General features: G+C 45.2%; 1 protein-coding gene across 3 annotated transcripts in view; it reads right to left on the bottom strand.

Moving 5' to 3' along the window:
- The window catches only part of entpd3 (ectonucleoside triphosphate diphosphohydrolase 3), a 69,622-nt gene that overhangs the window by 16,008 nt on the left and 33,673 nt on the right, over positions 1-19,941 (bottom strand). For all 3 annotated transcript variants that reach the window (XM_086114624.1, XM_086114625.1, XM_086114626.1), the window contains 3 exons: positions 19,094-19,228; positions 7,672-7,789; positions 7,219-7,378 (listed from right to left, as the gene is read on the bottom strand). In XM_086114624.1, coding sequence (XP_085970750.1) covers positions 7,219-7,378; positions 7,672-7,789; positions 19,094-19,225 — 410 coding nt within the window. In that variant the 5' untranslated portion in view covers positions 19,226-19,228. The remainder of the gene's footprint in view (positions 1-7,218; positions 7,379-7,671; positions 7,790-19,093; positions 19,229-19,941) is intronic.

Below are 19,941 nucleotides of genomic sequence, written 5' to 3'. Positions count from 1 at the left end.
CCAGGCTGTAGCTCACAGTCACCAAAACATGATCGAGAACATGACAGGCAAACATGACAGCTACAACAAACAAACAATGACCCGACGCAGAGTGGTCGTGCCGGGAGTCCTTTTACAGCAATAATCACATAACGACCCACACGTGTGCAGCTGCAGGTAGAGCCCTACAGTGCCACCTGTTGGTCACAAACTAAAACATGACAACATGGCCTTTTTTTTTTTTGAAATTGTGGAAATAAAATGCAAATTTGTTTCCAATAAATACAACTTTGTAGCTCCCTACTGGACAGCTGGGACACACACACACGAGCTGCAGTGGTTACTTACGACTTGGGTCAGCTTGCTACGTATTTGACCGAAGATCGACTTTTGAAGCTATGAACTTCCCCAAACCGACCAATCGCGCACGTGCAAGCATATACACACGCACACAAGTGCGCATACGCATGCCCCGCGACAGCCGGAACGTCACCAAACATGAGCGGAATTGAAACACACATACACACAAAGTTTTTTTCGCTCCTATTTCCTCCTCCCAACGTTCGCACATGACTTTGGACCAGTCCGCTGGCTCAGGGTCGATCGCGATTGACGTATTGTACAACCCTGCCTTAAAATCGGAGGTAATTCGCTGACTAGCTTAGCGTTTAGCGCTGGGCACCGTGGTTTGCGCATGAGCTGTGATTCCGTTGTCATCTGATTGGTTGCCCTGTATGTCAATCAAGTAACGCGATCCCTTAGAAGTGAATTTTCGACAGATTTCGGCCAACCGCGAGGAAGTCACAATTAGTCGGAAAAGTGTTCCAAAGTCAAACTGTGACGTACAGGGGATTGATGATAGGCTGACGTAGTAAGTTCTCTGTATTTAACACCGTTGTTTGAATGGCAGCGCCACTGCCGAGGCGTTTTCGACGCTTTTCATTTGAAAGCCCGTTGGCCACCCCTGGTATAGAGTGTAAGCAGGTGAACTTAGACGCCGTGCATAGCTGAACAGGAGTTACAATACATATATAACTATGGCTGCGTTCACACTGCAGAGCGTGTTGTAAAACCGTTATGAAAAACAACTTTGTAGATTTACGGACAGTTACCATTATCTTCCAATACATCACCTCAACAACTCCAAACATGTACACTGCAATATCTTCATTCACAATCAATTTTACGTCAATATCAAAACTTGAAACTAAAAATAAAACCCCCAACAATAAAAATAAATGAATAAAACATATAAAATGCAATATAAAAAAATAAAAACTTGAAAGAAATAAATCACATCATCTGCAACTGGTTGTCAACCAGTTCAGGGTGTACCCCAGCCTGAGGACAACTACGATAAGATCCAGCATGTCCATGACCCTCATGAGGATAAAAGGGGTTCAGATAATGGATGCAGGGATGAGAGTGGCTCGTAATGAAAAAATCTGAAAATCAGCCAGGGGTCTGGGAGCCACAGGCAACGCCCCGGATGGGGGCCCAGAAGGCAAAGCTCATGGGTTTTAGAGATTTTAAAGCCTTAAAAATCATTCATTTTATCAACAAAATGTTAACATTTTTGTTGAAATACCATTCCCTATTTGCTTACAAAATTTGCACTTTATACTAAACATGCTCAAGATGAAGTGTATTCAATGTACACACTACTTGAAACTTTCACAGAAAAAAAATTGAAAATTTGACATAGGCCTTTGTGCAATTTTGCTTATGCATTCCTGGTGAGCACCAACATGTAACTTCAAATTTGCTGCTCAAAATCAAAACTAAAAAAGGAAACACACTCCCTGCCATATTTAAGAGTCAGCCATCTCGTTACATCTGTATGCTGTGTCCTAGACACATGATTTTCTGCGGGACGCACAGTTCCAAATAATGTGTGTTTTAGGGACGCAAGGAAATTTCTCAGTCAAAACAACAACAATAAAAAAAAAAAAAAAACTACGGCAGGCCTGAGGATTTCACGGTAACGATCGTCACTGGTAGCGTGTCGCTTCCGTGGCATCATTTTGACAGTGCCGAAAAATCGTTTCCCATAAAAGTCACTGCACACGAGTTGACTGTACGCGATCGAATCTTTCCTGTGTGATCAACGCGATTTCACTGTGCCTGTACATGTGTTTGTGGTGTGGTGTGTGAGTGTCTCTTCTAATTTACTTTCGTTTTGTTTTCAGTGTTGGGGGGGACAGATAACGTTATGTGTGCATGCGGGTTGCTATTTTAGTCCGCAAACTGAGAAATCGCGCAGATGACAGTTTGAGATGGCGGCAAAAAAACACACACAAAGGTCTATTAATTAAGAAATGGGAATGCCAGTCTGATTTTTCGTATGAATCGTCCTTAGGGCGTATCACTAAACTCACCTGTGACGTATGCACAGAACACGAGAGCGAGGCAAGTATGTCATTAGATCTATCGGCTAATCGATATGAAAAATGTTATGAAACAGTCTTGGTTATTCTATAATTTACTGGTTGTAGCACGGTAACTTTATGAATAAAACATTCGTCACAAGGTGTAGTAATGCCGATGTTAACTGTCGGTAGAACTAACGATGACGTGTGGTAGATTCTTTCATCAAACTGATCGTAGATTACACATGCATCGTCTTGCGAAGAGGATGTCACATCAATACTTAGCTGTTTTAATGATTACCAGTAAAGTAATCTTTGCAGTGTGAGACCGGAAAAAAATACTCTGATTTTGTGGTATGCTGTATTGATGATGCCATATGAGTACAACATATTTTGATCCATTTATTTTGTTGAATAAACTTGGAGTACACAGCTGCTGATGTAATGTTAATTGTTAATGCATAGTTTTCAAACTTTTACCCTTGAAACATTATACTTTTGAGTATCAGAATTCTTGATTATGAATATCACTCAAAATAGAAAAATGGGTTCCCATGATGAACGTTTATGAAACCCAAAATTACTGACCGTGGTTTCCCATTGGGTAATCTGACGGAACCAAAAAACGGTTTCCGTGAATTTCCGAAATCCTCAGGCCTGCTACGGTACATCTTTTTTTCCCGCAACGATCGCAGTTTGACAATCGCCGCTATTGTTGTTTTGATCTTGCGTGACGAGATTTACGTTCTTGCGAGACGAGATTGGCGAGATCAGCCTTCACCTTGCGGGAAGCAGACGATTGCCAAGTTGTGTAACGTAAAAACAAGTGTTGCGAAAGTTTATTGCAGCGATATCACAGAGGAAGCAGCTAAAGTTGGATAGTTTTTTTGCGATAATAAGTCGACTTTGAGAAAGCCTTGCATCATTGGAAGCAGAGTAAAGAGAGGAGAATTTATGAACTCAAAGACTGAACCATGGGATGAAATAAGAACCTATTTCTCAGCAAATCGTGTATGCCTGAATTATTTTAAATTTTGCAGCATTTGTTTATAAATGTATGAATATGTTGTTGTTGTTATTATCATATGCAATTGAATAAGTACACCATTTCAGAATTCGAAATTTGGGACTCTCTAAATGCATAATGGGACTCAAACTTTTCTGATCACGAGCGCTGGGGTTAAACTGTAAAATTATCACTGAAGATTTGTTCATTACTTGTATTCATAAAATGTTGTGTAAATGTGATAAAAAGCCGTTGATTCTTACCTCATACATTGATACTGAAGTCCCAAACTGTTTACTGTATTTGCGTTGTTAAGGAAATATTCCGCTAGAAGTAGTAGTAGAACATTGTTGAGGATTCATCTTGCTATGAGAACTATTGACACTAGTCTCTGTCCTGAACATCTGCTGAAGTACTTAAAACAAAGAATGTAGTGTGAAGTTTAGGTCCTATTTTCACTTGGTTAATTAACAGCCCCCCAAGGGTTTTCTTGCCTCCACCACCTCTTAAAAGTCCCTGAAGGCTGTCAAGTGCCCTCAAAGAGGAACCCTAATCTCAAGATCTGTGACCAGCAGCAGTGGTCTATACTTTGTCATCATATCAAGATCGAACTTTGCTTGACCTTCTTTGTCTCTACTTTTTACTTAGTTAGGTTTAATGGTTATGGTGTTATTCCTCTCTGCTAGTTGTGTTTGTTCAGACACTTGAAAGAAACAATGTAGAATGTGGTTGAAGGTATTTCCTGCTCACTGTTTTTACAATCACCTTTAGTGCCCTCGACCCCCACCACTTTTAGCCCCCCCCCCCCCCCCTCCACAGGACATGTTTAACATCAAAAGAGGAACTGTTATCTCAAGTATCTGTGTTCCTGCCATCACACCAAATGGTGGGTAGTGGTGGTCTGGTCTCACCTCACCGCTCCCAACTTCTTCCAGCCACACCGGGTCAGATGACATGTTACTTTCTTTGTTTCGGGGATTTGCATGAGAGGCGTACCTCCCCGCCTCTCATTATCATATTGTCTCTGTATAATCTCATGAATGTGTTTCTTTGACGCTTCCTGATGAAATCTGAGACTCACAGGAGCCCGAATCGATTCGTATTGCGTTATGATAAACTGAAGAAAAGACGACGTGGTGTTGGGTCTTCTTCCACTTTATAGAGAGATAAAAGAACCTGTGTCCAAGGAGGGCTAAGAGCAATTTGACCGCTCCCATTCCTCAACAGCGTTCTGAAAGCATTTTCCGTATAGAATGACATCGTCACACACTGTACACAGAGCTTTACCAGCGACATCGAGCTTTTTCACGAAATCCGACACAAGCACAGACAATAGTTCCTCTTTACTGGTTCCTACTGGGGACACCGTCAGCTTTCTATCCAACCAGTCCCATCGAAACTTGTTTTTCAGATCCACATCTATCTGACGCATGTTAGCTTCGTCACGAGTCTTGATAACATTCGGCATTTGTTTAATCCAGACTACATTACGTACACGAGTAATTTCAATACACTACATCCCTCGTGCAAAACCATTCAGAATTCGCAGAAATGGGGTTAAGGAAGACAAACAGTATAATATAGTCACCAATCACAACAAGTAAGACATTGGCTTTAGATCAGAGGTGGGCAAACTACGGCCCGCGGGCCGAATCCGGCCCATTTGTCTTTTTAATCCGGCCCGCCGAAGGTTGGTACACAATTAAGGTTCGATGTCAACGACTGCATTCATTTCATTTGGACTTGTAATGATAGGCATTTCAACGCCAGGTTGCGCAGTTACTTGAAGTTGCAGAGCATAGGGAGGGAGGGGGAGACGATACGGAAGCCCGCAGTAGCGCCAAGTCAAGCAAATCCCGTTCGATACGACTGTATTTTCTATCATTGGATCCAAAACAGCGACATGCAAGTGACTCTTTATTGCAGTGAGTTTTACTGGAATAGCGAATATTTTTATGTCCTGTAGATCATGGCATCCAAACGAAGAGGAACAGTAATGGCCGCGGAAGAGAAAGTGAAGTGTATCTGATTAAACGAAGAGGGTTACAAAGTATGAAACATTCAGGAGACGCCTGGAGTATGAAAGACTCAAATCTACAAGACTTTGAAAAACGAGGCAGCGATTCTTGCTCAGTCCGATTCTGGCTGTTTCCATGCTCAGAGTGAATTGCTTGCGGCTCGACGGACAGTCAAGTAAAAATAAACGTTTCCTGGAATGGTTTGACTGTTATCGTGCGAAAAACTTTCCGCAAACTGGACCACTAATAAGAGAGCAATCGAGTTCCATAGCGCTAAGACTTCGAATCGTTCCATGGCTGGGTTCAAAAGTTCGTTGCACGACATCAGCTGAGCAACGCTGTCTTGTGTGGTGATCGAGGGGAGGTCAAGTTCGAGACAGTGAGTGAGTGGAAAGAAAGCCACCAGGTCTTTTACTCATCTCATTTTGTAGCAAATAGTAATTAAATTTGTTAGATTTTGTCATATACCTGTACTGTATGCTGCAGTTTTTGGACAATATCAATATATTGCACTTTGTTGCTTGTGTTGTCACACATGTATGTTGTTAACATACTTGGACGTTCATACAGGACATATACCATAGTTGTTTCACTGTTCTCATTAAAAAAAGTATGGTAATACTTTAATGCTTTTGTTCTGATGATGTTTGGTATGGACTGTCAACATATACAGTTTTTTATATGTACCGTATCTTTTGCTGACCCGGCCCACCTGTCAAATTTAGAAATCAATGTGGCCCCCGAGCCAAAAAGTTTGCCCACCCCTGCTTTAGACCATATATGAAGTAACGACAAACTCACGCTTTGCGAGAAAAAACGGTCTTCAAAATGGATGATTGCAAACTGTATTTGTAAACATGACGAGTCTCGAGTCTACCGAAGACAAGTAAGTCCGGCAGCCCAGAAATAACACCAGACCCCCCGCCCCCAAAAAAAAAATTCTCAACCGATTTGGAACAATATCAAAAAGGTCCATTTTGACTGGAAAAAAGCGGAAAACTCTCATCCCTGTGGATGGATGGAATCACATCATCGTCACCACAGATGCGAATGCGCATGCTCGCGCCTGTATGTGTATGCTAACTGTTCCATACATAACGACTCTGAAAGCGCCCCGCCAAAAAATTCAGAATTGAAATAAGCCACTACCCAAGGTAGTGCTGGTTGACCTTGACTCATCAAGTCCAGGTTTTCTTGAAAAGTGCATCTTGAAAGTGAATTTTTAATCATGGTCTGATATTATCCTCCATTGTAAATTAAGCTTTGATGTACATCAAGCGAAAAGAAGCGATAGTAGCTGAATCAATGAGAGGATGGAGGCAGCAAAGATGCCATTCAGGAGGTGAATCTACCTTTTGATTGACTAAAAGAAAGAACCATCAGTTTGAATGGTTTGTGTGTGTGTGTGTGTGTGTGTGTATGTGTGTGTGTGTGTGTGTGTGTGTGTGTGTGTGTGTGTGTGTGTGTGTGTGTGTGTGTGTGCGCGCGCGCACCTGAGGTTTTGAAATCGTTGGATGAAGTATATGCATGGCATCCTAATGTAACTGAAATCTGATTGGACAAAAGAAAAAGAAAATGCAACCAACCACAGACCGCACAGCTAGAATGCATGCTCTGAAATACAAACAAAAGACTGTTGGAAATAAATGACTATCACTTCATTTAAGTTGTAAATGTAGGTCTGTACTTCTGATGATGTTTGGGCCTGCAGAGAAGGCTTTGATGTCCCTGACGGCACGCCACTGATGTACTGTAGATATACCCATTTATCGGTGCACCAAGATGTTTGTCTAAAATGAACAGGAAATGAGTTACGGTACTGTAAAATGATTCCTTGTATACTCACTGTAAGAGTCTCATTCCAGCAGTAGCTCCCAAGAAGAGAGGCGTTGTTTTGTGCTTTTTAACAGGAATGGCTGCCAAGACATTTTTCATGCATTTTTTGAAGCCTTCCCATGTCTGTGCATCTTTCTTCGGGTCAATTTTCAATTCAGAGATTGGAACACCTAGAATGAGGTTATATATAAATTCCAGAGTCTTTAAGATAAGATAAGATAAGAAAACCTTTATTAGTCTCGCAATGGAGAAATTCCCAATTCACAGCAGCAAAGTTATGAAAGGAAGAAGTAGAACAACAAAATATAGGAGCTGCTGGAAAGGCAGCCACTCACGCGGCGCCATTTTGAAGTCAAAATAACAAAAATAACACAACACAACACATAGGACACAGACAGTCGTGCAATCTTCACCATTTTTCTGCATATACTTTGTTGTCTGAAAAAATGTAAGTTGGACTCACCAGAAACTTTGCAGTTCAATTTCTCCATCACCACTCCCGTTTCATTTTCCTTCTCCCCCGGCCACTCGTACAAATAGATGTTGGACCGAGATGATCCCGAGTCAATTACTATGCCGTACTGTAATAACAGAAATTATGCACAGGGTTGGGAGGGTTACTTTAAAAATGTATTCCAATCCATTTAGTAGTCATCTGTTAAAAAATGAGTTTGTGAAGTCATCCAAGTAACATCATTAAAATAATGTAACTTGATTAAGGTGGAACGGTGGTAGACTGGTTGGCTCCAGCGACCGCTTCTTGGCCCCTGTTGTTTTTGTAGAAATATTGATTATGATTGTTATTACGATTATTAGGTCCTGAGCACTTATCACTGCAAGGTCCCTAATGACTTTTGGGGAAATTCTATTTCTTCTTCTTATTATTATTCATTCATTCATTTTCCGATCTGCTTAATCCTCACAACTGTCGTGGGGGATGCTGAACCCCATCCCAGCCGTCTTCAGGCAGTAGGCAGGGGGCATCCAGAACCGGTTGCCAGCCAATCGCAGGGCACATACAGACGAACAACCATACACGCTCACACTCGGGACAATTTAGAGTGGTAAATCAGCCTGCCATGCATGTTTTTTGGAACATGGGGGAAACCGTGGTACCTGGAGAAAACCCATGCAGGCCCGGGGAGAACATGCAAACTCCACACAGGGAGGCTGGAGCTGGAATTGAAACCAGTACCTCTGCACTGTGCGCTAACCACTGCCCAATTATTATTATTATTATTATTATTATTATTATTATTATTATTATTACAGGGCGGCCCGGTAGTCCAGTGGTTAGCACGTCGGCTTCACAGTGCAGAGGTACCGGGTTCAATTCCAGCTCTGGCCTCCCTGTGTGGAGTTTGCATGTTCTCCCCAGGCCTGCGTGGGTTTTCTCCGGGTGCTCCGGTTTCCTCCCACATTCCAAAAACATGCATGGCAGGCTAATTGGACGCTCTAAATTGTCCCTAGGTGTGAGTGTGGGCGTGAATGGTTGTTCGTCTCTGTGTGCCCTGCGATTGGCTGGCAACTGATTCAGGGTGTCCCCCGCCTACTGCCCGAAGACGGCTGGGATAGGCTCCAGCACCCCCCGCAACCCTAGTGAGGATCAAGCGGTTCGGAAAATGGATGGATGGATGGATTATTATTACAGTGGTACCTCTACTTATGAAATTAATTAGTTCTGGAAGAAATTTCTTGACTACAAAATTGTAGAGATGCGTTTTCTATGTAAATGGCCTAATCTGTTCCAAGCCCCCCCAAAATTCAGACATAAATGTTTTCTCAAGCAGGGGTGGCCAATCTTCGTGTGTACAGTGTGTGTTTCGATTTTGTTCATGTTCGGTGACGTTCCAGCTGTTGCTCATCCTGGCGTGCGTGTATTTGCGCACGTGTGCATGGTTGGGCGCCCACATGCGTGAGCGTGTGTATATGCTTGCACGTGAGCAATCGGGTCGATAGCGGGAGGTTGGTCACTTCAAAAGTCGATCTTGGATCAAAAAAGTTTGCCCACTGTGGCATGCTGACCCAAGTAGAAAGAAACCGCTGCAGCTCGCCTGCAGACAATGCCTGCTTTTTTTTTTTTTTTTTCATCGGGCGCCGACAGGTATGGCAGCCTCGGTCACACGCTCCCTAGTATTATCCCTGTTTTTGTCATTTTCGTTAGTTTTTGGCGACCCTGAGCGGCTTACTTACACGAGCGAAAAGTTGCTGCGCATTGGGGAGTCTACGCTCGGTCTTTTTTCACCAGCACGCGAAAACCCACAAGGTTTTTCGGAGCTAATCGCGAGCGGAGCGGCTGCGCTGTACGGAGCATGGAAACGCCGCCGGAGGAGGGGGAAGAGAGCCGGCGTGCTCGTCAAGCTCCGGCAGCGCGGATTTCGAACCCCGCTCCCATCGATCCATCTTGCTAATCTACGATCTCTGCCAAACAAGATGGATGAACTTCTTCTCCTCACAAAGACCAACAAAACCATTGCACGTTCTGCTGCGCTCTGCTTCACTGAAACCTGGCTCAGTGACCGCCACCCGGATTCCGCGATACATCTACCCGGCTTCCGCCTTCTCCGAGCCGACCGCGACACGGAGCTATCAGGGAAATCGAAAGGTGGCGGGATTTGCTTCTATATCAACGAAGAATGGTGCACTGATGTCACGAAGCTCGACGCACACTGCAGCCCGGACCTGGAGTCGCTGTCTTTAAACTGCAAGCCATTCTACTCGCCACGTGAGTTCACCTCCTTTTTACTAATCGGTGTTTACATTGTGCCACAAGCTAACACTAACACGGCGATACAAACGCTCGCCGAACAAGTAAACAAACTCGGAACTAAAATACCTAGAGTCACCCCTGATAATTTTGGGCGATTTTAATAGAGCACATCTTAACCGTGAACTTCCCAGATATAAGCAGCACATCGACTGTTTCACCAGAGAAGGCAACATTCTAGACCACTGCTATACAACAATCAAAAATTCATACCGATCGGTCGCCCGTGCAGCATTGGGTCTTTCTGACCACAATTTAATCCACTTAATACCTACATACAGACAGAAACTCAAATGTGCTAAACCGGTTGTTAAGACTGTGAAAAAATGGACAGATGAAGCAAAGCTAGCTCTACAAGAATGCTTAGACTGCACTGATTGGGGCGTCTTTGAAACTTCAACGGGCACACTGGATGAATACACAGACACTGTAACATCATACATCAGTTTCTGTGAGGACATGTGTGTACCAACGAAGTCCTTCCGCTCCTTCAACAATAACAAGCCATGGTTTACTCCCAAACTCAGGCAACTCAGGAAAGAGAAAGAGGCCGCATTTAGAAGTGGAGATCGGGCACTGTACAAACACGCCCGAAACCAATTGACAAAGGAAATTAACATCGCTAAGAGAAGCTATGCAGAGAGGCTGAAAAACCAGTTCTCTGCTAACGACTCTGCATCTGTATGGAAGGGCCTGAAAGCAATCACTAACTATAGAATGCCATCCCCCCAAACAGTGAACAATAAGGGTCTTGCTAATGAACTAAACATGTTTTTCTGCCGATTTGAAAAGGACACCCCCATTTCCCACACACACACACCTCTACCAGAAACTACTCTATCTACCCCTCCACCCTCTTTTTCTCCACTACAGATCCACGAACAGGACGTGAGACGGCTCTTCAAGCAGCAGAAGATCAAGAAAGCTGCGGGGCCCGACAAAGTGTCCCCCTCCTGCCTGAAAGTCTGCGCTGACAAGCTGGCTCCGGTCTTCACACAAATCTTCAACAGATCTCTGGAGCTGGGTGAGGTCCCATCCTGCTTCAAACAGTCTACCATCATCCCAGTTCCCAAGAAATCGGCAACATCGGAACTGAACGACTATAGGCCTGTCGCCCTGACGTCTGTGGTCATGAAGTCCTTTGAACGCCTTGTGCTGAACCACCTAAAGAACGTCACCGGACCCCTGCTGGACCCTCTCCAGTTTGCTTACCGGGCAAACAGGTCTGTGGAAGACGCAGTCAACATAGGTCTGCACTACATCCTCGAGCACCTCGACAGCACAGGGACCTATGCAAGGATTCTGTTTGTGGATTTCAGCTCTGCGTTCAACACCATCATCCCGGAACTCCTCACCCCCAAACTTCTCCACCTCGGTGTGTCCCCTACGATCTGCCAGTGGATCCTCAGCTTCCTGACGGGACGGACACAACAGGTGAGACTGGGAGCAACAACATCATCAATACGCACCACCAGCACTGGAGCCCCACAGGGATGTGTCCTCTCTCCACTGCTCTTCTCTCTCTACACAAACGATTGCACCTCAACAGATCCAGCTGTCAAACTCATAAAGTTCGCAGACGACACCACGGTCATCGGTCTCATCAAAGACGGCGACGAGTCTGCGTACCGCCAACAAGTGGAGCAGCTGGAGCTCTGGTGCAGCCGACACAACCTCGGGCTGAACACGCTCAAGACTGTAGAGATGATCGTGGACTTCAGGAAACATTCTTCTCCACAGTTGCCCCTCACACTATCCAACTGCCCCGTGTCAACCGTCGAGACCTTCAAGTTCCTGGGAATCACAGTCTCCCAGGACATGAAGTGGGAAGTCAACACCATCTCCATCCTGAAAAGGGCCCGGCAGAGGATGTACTTCCTGAGGCTGCTGAGGAAGCATGGCCTGCCACAGGAGGTGCTACGACAGTTCTACACGGCAGTCATCGAATCAATCCTGTGTTCTTCCATCACGGTTTGGTTTGGGGCCGCCACAAAAAAGGACAAAATCTGACTTCAACGGACAGTTAGGATGGCGGAAAAAATCGTTGGCACCGCCCTACCCACTCTTGAGGACTTGCACACTGCAAGAATCAAGACAAGGGCACGGAAAATCCTCCTGGATCCCCCGCACCCTGCCCACCACCTTTTCCAGCTACTCCCCTCAGGCAGACGCTACAGATCCATGCGCACCAAATCCAGTAGACACTTAAACAGCTTCTTCCCTCTAGCCATTAACTCCTTAAACAGTCACTGACGTAGTCACTCTTCTTGTACTACAAATACTGCTACTGGTTACTCTAAAATGGTTCAATGATTTGTTGTTTACGATGATACTAATGCAGCGTGTTATACCGGAGACAAATTCCTTGTGTGTTCTACATACTTGGCCAATAAAGATGATTCTGATTCTGATTCTGATCCTGAACAGAATACAAACAAGATTTGACGATGATTGCTCAAGAGAAGGAATGCCAGAAGTCCCTGCACAAGGCGCTAAGCAGCATGCATAGTAAGAGAAAAATGTTGTTATATTTTTGTTTGTGGACCTGAGAGTTTGTGTGTGTGGGACAGTGCACACAATATTCATTGTTGAAAATGACTGGTCTGTGGTCTTTGTACTGTCGGGGTCAATTTCTGTCATTCGGGGTGTTCACACTGCAAGATTTGGTCCGGTGCTACGCCGGGGCTGCCCCAGTAGAGCGTTCACACGTGCAAATTAGCTCCGGCGTAGCCCCGGAAAACAGCTTACACCGGACCAAATTTGATCCACCTCAGGGAGGTGGTTTAAAAATTTGCTCCAGAGCAAATGCTCGTTTGCGAAGCAGCACCGGTGTAAATTTGCACGTGTGAACGCAACTGGGTTAAATTTGCTCCAGAGCAAGTGCTTGTGAAGAGTTAACGTACGGAGAGAATGCGTTGCTTTCGTGCTCTGTCGGACTTCCGTCATGTGTTTGTTTAATAACGACACAAGACTTGGCTGGTAACATCTTTCCTTTTGTAGGAGACTGGACTGTCTCGGAGTTGTTTGTGTAGTTTGTTCCTTTGTTGTGTGTTCACAACCCCCGCCCCCATATAATTTATTTTGTGATTTCCTCTTTTGATTTTCTGTTTGGCGCATTATGTGTTTGCTTTTCTGAGTGTCATTGAAGTCATCGTTGATTTACGTTTTCGGGGGCGGTCACTCTCGAGCAGAAGGCACGGAGACCGAGAAGGAGAAGGACGTGCCTGTCCAGTCGTCGCTTGAGTTGTGTATACGTTTTAAAAAGAACCAACATGCCAGCTCATTTGTTTTCTGTCGTTTTGCTCCGCTGCAGAAACTGCCGTGTGAACGCAAGTGGGGCTGCACCGACGCTGTGCCGGTGCTGACACGCTCAGCGGCTTTGTACGTGTGAACGCTCCACACAATTTGCTGCGGTGCAAAATATATATTGCAACAAAATACATCGGTGCAGCGCCGGAGCAAATGTGTGCCGTGTGAACACCCCTATTGTCATGTTGGTGTGTGACATTTACAATAAAAGTGGCTGAGCAGAGGTGTGTGTATGTATGTGTGTGTGTGGAAGGGATGCAGTGATGTTTATGTGCGCCAATGTGTATGACGTGACTCTTTGCAGTAACACAGGAAAAAAATTGGCTCTTACTCTCTGACTGGTTGTCCACCCCTGTTCTTAAGCATAAAAATGCCTCAAAATATGTAATAAGTACATGTTGCTATTCGGTTATTGCACAATAAATGAGTTTTGCAAAATATAAAAAACAAAGAATAGAGTACCGGTCACGAATAAAAATGATGGTCATTACATTTAAACTGCGTCCTTTTTTTTTGCACTCTTTAGTACATGTTCTCTCTCAGAAGTGTTTTTTGTCGTTTTGTGAAGAACGGATCCAAGGACATTTGCTTTTGTCGGCTTTTAACAATCCTTTGAAAATGTCCCAAGCAAACAGCATAGTGAGCGATAGTGAAATAGTGAGCCCTACTAATGAAAACTTTTTCTGGGTGATTCACATTTACGTAAAACTATCGGAGCTCCTCATGGCCCGAGGGGCCAATGACGAGGATGCTGCATCAACACCTATCTATCTACACACCAAGGCATATTCGGTAGAAGTCCCTCTTAGCCAATGGGATGCCATTATGATGCTCGGTAATAGCTATTGGCAAAGCAGCTATAAGTATGTTGCATTCAGGAAACTCGGAGTTGTGAGGAGCAGCCTATCCTGTATTTTTACATTTTGTATCTTGAAATTTCTTTCAGAACAAGAAGCAATAGTTTCCTGTTGAGGCGTTTCGTAACTTGAAAACTTCATATGAAGAGACGTTCGTAAGTAGAGGTATCACTGTATTGTTATTATTATAGTCTTCTTCTTCTCGAGTCACTACGTATCATCAGATGATTCCAGTTCATTGTTGGATGCATTGTCTGGCATTTGGGGTGAGATGAGCTAGGTCCTCTTGGGTGCAAGATGTCGGGAGGAGTGGGCAGACAAGGAGATGTTGCATGGTCTGATCCTCTCCACACAGACAAGAGATGTCGCCAGTCTCATTAAACCCACACTTTATCAGATTTGTTTTGCATCGGCCGACAGCAGTTCTCAAGCGGTTACGGCAAGACCAGAGTGGCCATGCTTCACTGGCACCAGATGGAAGAGATTCACATGGCCTGGTAAAAGACACTGTGTGTGGGGCTTGGGTAAGATGTTCTGTCCACAGAGCGACACGCTGCTTGTCTGGATTTCTGTCCAGAGCATCTACAGAGTGCAGGAAGCTATGCCTTGGTTTTAATCTTTTTGCTGTTGGCTCTTGATTGCAGAGTTGGTGGCGGGTGTCAGTTTCTTGTCTCGGCATTTCTTTCTGGGATGCAACTGTCCTCCGGATGCTTGGTGGAGCAATCCCACTGAGTAGGTATAGGTCACAACCTTTGTGGGCTTCAAGCAGCCAGTGACAACACGGCAAGCAGAGTTTAGCACTGTAGGAGTAGTAGGATTTATTTTTTTCGGCCGTGGTGAAAATTTTGATATTTTAAATTTCTCATAAACGATGACAACAAAATGGCTCTGCAGTGCCACCTAGAGTGGAAAAATAAAAACCAATCCCGGTACATTTGACCTAGGCCCATGAACAATGGCAGGCACGGGTAGCACCTTGAGAGAATCAAAAAAGTCCATTGCAGCCATCGTCTAAAATGAACAGGAGATAAGTTATGAATTTTTAAATGTACATTATTGGCCCATTTTTGCACATTTACAGGGGTCATACTTTTACAACCTTGCCGAGAGCAGGGGTCAGCAACCCAAAATGTTGAAAAAGCCATATTGGACCAAAAAAATTAAAAACAAATGTGTCTGGAGCCGCAACAAATTAAAAGCCTCAGAAAGAAGGCAACACACGCTCTATTTATCTATATGAGCTATCTTAGCCTACTATCAAAATGACTAAGTTGGCTCCAAATATACAATGAGCCTTCCCGATTAAATGTTTTTATTAAAGGCCCAACCTTTTTTGACCAAAGCTCATTTTTCGATCAACCAGCCTCCCGTGATCGACCCGTGACTGCACACGCATGCAAATGCACGCACTTACACACGCATGCAATAATGAGCAACAGCCATAACGACGGCTAAGATGAACGAGGTACGGGACGCACTTTTGCAGCGTGTTAACTTTCGTAGCTGACGTGTACCATTTTAAAATGCTTCTCTCGATCCATTCTTTACCAGTTCCCTCAGTGAATTGGACATGAAACGCTGTTTCTTCTTAAAACAGCCACCTGCCTGGCACCCCGCTCTGCTAATATAAACGTGTGTCGTATGCTATGATGCAAATCTTTGTTGACAGAAATGTTGAAATGTAATATTTATTTGACATATTTTTACAGCATTGTAAAATGTTAAGAATGTTTGTCCTCCTACAGAAACCATCCATCCATCCATCTTCTCCTGCTTATCCGGGGCCGGTCAGCAGCTTTAGCAGGGAAGCCCAGACTTCCCTCTCCCTAGCTACTTCTTCTAGCTCTCCCCAGGGGATCCCGAGGCGTTCCCAGGCCAGCTGAGTGACATAGGTCTCTCCAGCGTGTCCTGGGTCGTCCTCAGCGTGTCCTGGGTCGTCCTCGGGGTCTCCTCCCGGTGGGAAATGCCTGGAACACCTCACCAGGGAGGCGTTCAGGAGGTATCCGAATCAGATGCCACCTCATCTGGCTCCTCTCGATGTGGAGGAGAAGCGGCTCGACTCTGAGCCCCTCCCGGATGACCGAGCTTCTCACCTTATCTCTAAGGGAGAGCCCGGACACCCTGCGGAGAAAACTCATTTCGGCCACTTGTATCCGGGATCTCGTTCTTTCGGTCACGACCCATAGCTCGTGACCATAGATGAGGGTTGGAACGTTGATCGACCGGTAAATTGAGAGCTTCGCCCTTTGGCTCAGCTCCTTCTTTACTATGACAGACCGACACAACGTCCCCATCACAGCAGACGCTGCACCGATCCGCCTGTCGATCTCTCACTCCCTCCTGCCCTCACTCGTGAACATGACCCCAAGATACTTAAACTCCTCGACTTGGGGCAAGATCTCCTCCCCGACCCGGAGGGGCCACTCAACCCTTTTCCGACTGAGGACCATTGTTTCAGATTTGGAGGTGCTGATTTTCATCCCAACCGCTTCACACTCGGCTGCGAAATGCCCCAATGAGAGTTGGAGAGCCCTGCTTGAAGTAGTAACAGTACCACATCATCTGCAAAAAGCAAAGATGCAAGACTGAGGCCACCGAAACGGACCCCCTCAACGCTTCGGCTGCGCCTAGAAACTCTGTCCATAAAGGTTATGAACAGAATCGGTGACAAAGGGCAGCCTTGGCGGAGTCCTACCTTCACTGGAAACGATTCCGACTTACTGCCGGCAATGCGAACCAAACTCTGACATCGGCGGTATAGTGACGGAACAGCCTGTATCGGGGTTTGGTACCCCATACCCACAAAGCACCCCCCACAGAACTCCCCGAGGGACACGGTCAAACGCCTTCTCCAAGTCCACAAACCACATGTAGACTGGTTGGGCGAATTCCCACATACCCTCAAGGACTCTGCTAAGGGTGTAGAGCTGGTCTACGGTTCCACGGCCGGGACGAAAACCACACTGCTCCTCCTCAATCTGAGGCTCGACTTCCTGATGGACCCTCCTTTCCAGCACCCTTGAATAGACCTTACCAGGAGGCTGAGGAGTGAGATCCCTCTGTATTTGGAACACACCCTCCGGTCCCCCTTTTTAAAAAGAGGGACCACCACCCCGGTCTGCCAATCCAGAGGCACTCTCCCCGATGACCACGCGCTGCTGCAGAGGCATGTCAACCAGGACAGCCCCACAGCATCCAGAGCCTTGAGGAACTCCGGGCGTATCTCATCCACCCCTGGGGCCTTGCCACCGAGGAGCTTTTTAACCACATCGGTGACTTCGACCATAGAGATTGGAGAGCCCACCTCAGAGTCCCCAGAATCTGCTTCCTCCAAGGAAGGTGTGCTGGTGGAGTTGAGGAGGTCTTCGAAGTACTCCGCCCACCGGCTCACAACGTCCATAGTCGGGGTCAGCAGCGCCCCATCCCCACTGTATACAGTGTTAGTGGTGCACCGTTTCCTCCTCCTGAGACGTCGGATGGTGGACCAGAATTTCCTCGAAGCCGTCCGGAATTCGGCTACACAGAAACCATACTCAAACAAAAACTATATTTTCACTCCCCCATCTTTTTCTGTTTTCAAACATTTTAAAAAGCTTCAGGGAGCCACTAGGTGGTGGTAAAAAGCCGCATGCGGCTCGGGAGCCGCGTGTTACCGACCCCCACCATACAGGATTCATGGATTGATTTAACACTTTGGCAATACCATCTTAAGACATGGGAAAAAGTTTTCGAAATACTAATATGAGGTCATGACTGTTCTGTCTGTCACTAGCAGGTGGCACTGGACAGTCATCCTCTCCCATTCCGCACCTGTTTCCCATCATGGCATCAACTCTTGCCTGTTATAAGGTAATCTTCAAGCCTGTTGTCCAAATAGTCGCCTTGCTCACGTCTCATGTCCAAGTTCTCATGTCTCATTCTTATCCTGGATATTTTGTGACCAGTGTTTAATGTTGTACTTGGTGGGTCTTGTGACCTTATTTGGTAAATAAACCATTTTTGTATTCGATCTTCTCTTGGTCTGAATTTGTGAGGTCCGCTCCTGTTCCGGACTGGTCCGGAATCTTAATATATGACAGGAGCGGAGTATCAAAACTTATGTTTCAAATATCTTGTGCCACAAAGGAAGAAATGCTTAATAAATTCCCTGCACATGTTCCCCAGAAATCCCAAACTTAAACATGTTTATATATAGTCGCACACTGAAGAAATCTATCTTATAATATTCTGTTGTACATATAGGCACTATCAAAGGGTTGTCTGCACCGTTGTGGGTATGAACACAGCTGACATGGTAAAATAAACATTTTATTTGCCCAAGTGCAACAGCATTATGAAGCATGCAACACACATTCATGAGGAATTGCAAGCAGTCCATGGGTAGATGATGTAAAGTTAGCCAGGGAAATTATGCACTGCAAAGTGGACACTTTGAGACGGCCTTCCATCTCACTCGTTCATCTCCGTATTTGGCCCCAGCCTACCCTATACTCCGCTCTGCTGCAGACAATCAGTTGATTTTTAAATACAACAATTAAGATGATAATTATAATACTGTGTTCACCTCTACAACAATTCAGAGGGTTTGATGCTCATAAATCTGTCTCCTTGTGCCCTGATCAAATTTTCCAAAATCGTATTAAACGACCTGAGCCAAAACTTTGGTGTGGTTCCAGCAGGTTTTGACTACTTTCTACCAACAAATTGTCAGATATGCCATTGTGTCAAATGGCCCACACCTAGTACTGCTGAATGGCCACTATGGCACAGAGCAATGAAACACTTTCCCCAAAAGATGCATCGAGGCTTGCACCTACACAAAAATTCCGACAAGCACATCGCCACATGCGCCATGTACGAAAATAGAGCCCTCAAGGTTCTACACTTAGTGATCTCCCTTGTAGCACATCTTTGGTAGCCAAGCTTATGTGCGCTAGTTTACACACACTCACCTCTAAGGTATACTCCATGGACCTCCAATTGTGCTGGATGACAGCAACAGCGATGAGCCCAGCAATGCTAGCCAAGAGGAGGAAGAGAACTGTGGCTATGCGGCACTTGTAGCCCACTTTTTGTGTCGCCATTTCCTGTTGGCAAAAAATAAGATTGTGTGGTTTTCAATAAAATCCTCAGTCAGTGTTTCTGAAATAGTGGGGCGCGCCCCCCTGGGGGGGGGGGGCACAAGGCTCCGTCAGGGGGGACGCGTTTGACCTCGGGGAACATGCTTTTTTATTTTTTTACTGTCCTAAAATAACTTGCAGTTGCACCTCCACTACGTTAGGGGGCCGTGGCGCTCTTATTGGCAGAGTTTGCGCAGGGAGCATTCTCAGGGAGGAAATATGACGAGGCGTATGTAGAGCTTGGCTTCAATGTGCCTGCGGTGGCAGACGAGGGAAGATCGCTGTGCTTACTTTGTCTAAGAATTATGGTAGCGTACAGCATGAAGCCATATAAATTAAGGCGTCATTGAAAGACATTACACCCCAATCACGCTGATAAGCTGCTTGAGTTTTTTTCAGCGAAAACGTGCCGAATATTGCCAACAATCATGCCGCTTTGTGACTGCTACTTCAGTCAACTAATAATATAGGTGCCGGCTACACATTGCACAAGTCGTGCGCCGGTGTGCATGTACACTGGAAATTGAATATTGTGCAAGTCGGTTGTGCTATTTATAAAACAGTGTATTGTATTGTTTTAATAAACTGGATGGTGTAGCCATGTTATAATTATGTTGTAATTAAGAACTAAAAACTGTAACCTGAAAAAAGACAAATGTTTGTTCAATCACATTAAATGA

This window comes from Hippocampus guttulatus, chromosome 6, assembly GCF_054856545.1.
Source record: "Hippocampus guttulatus isolate MCC_2025c chromosome 6, RoL_Hgut_1.0, whole genome shotgun sequence".
Classification (NCBI taxonomy): Eukaryota; Metazoa; Chordata; class Actinopteri; order Syngnathiformes; family Syngnathidae; genus Hippocampus; species Hippocampus guttulatus.
This window is presented reverse-complemented; position numbering and strand designations above follow the sequence as displayed.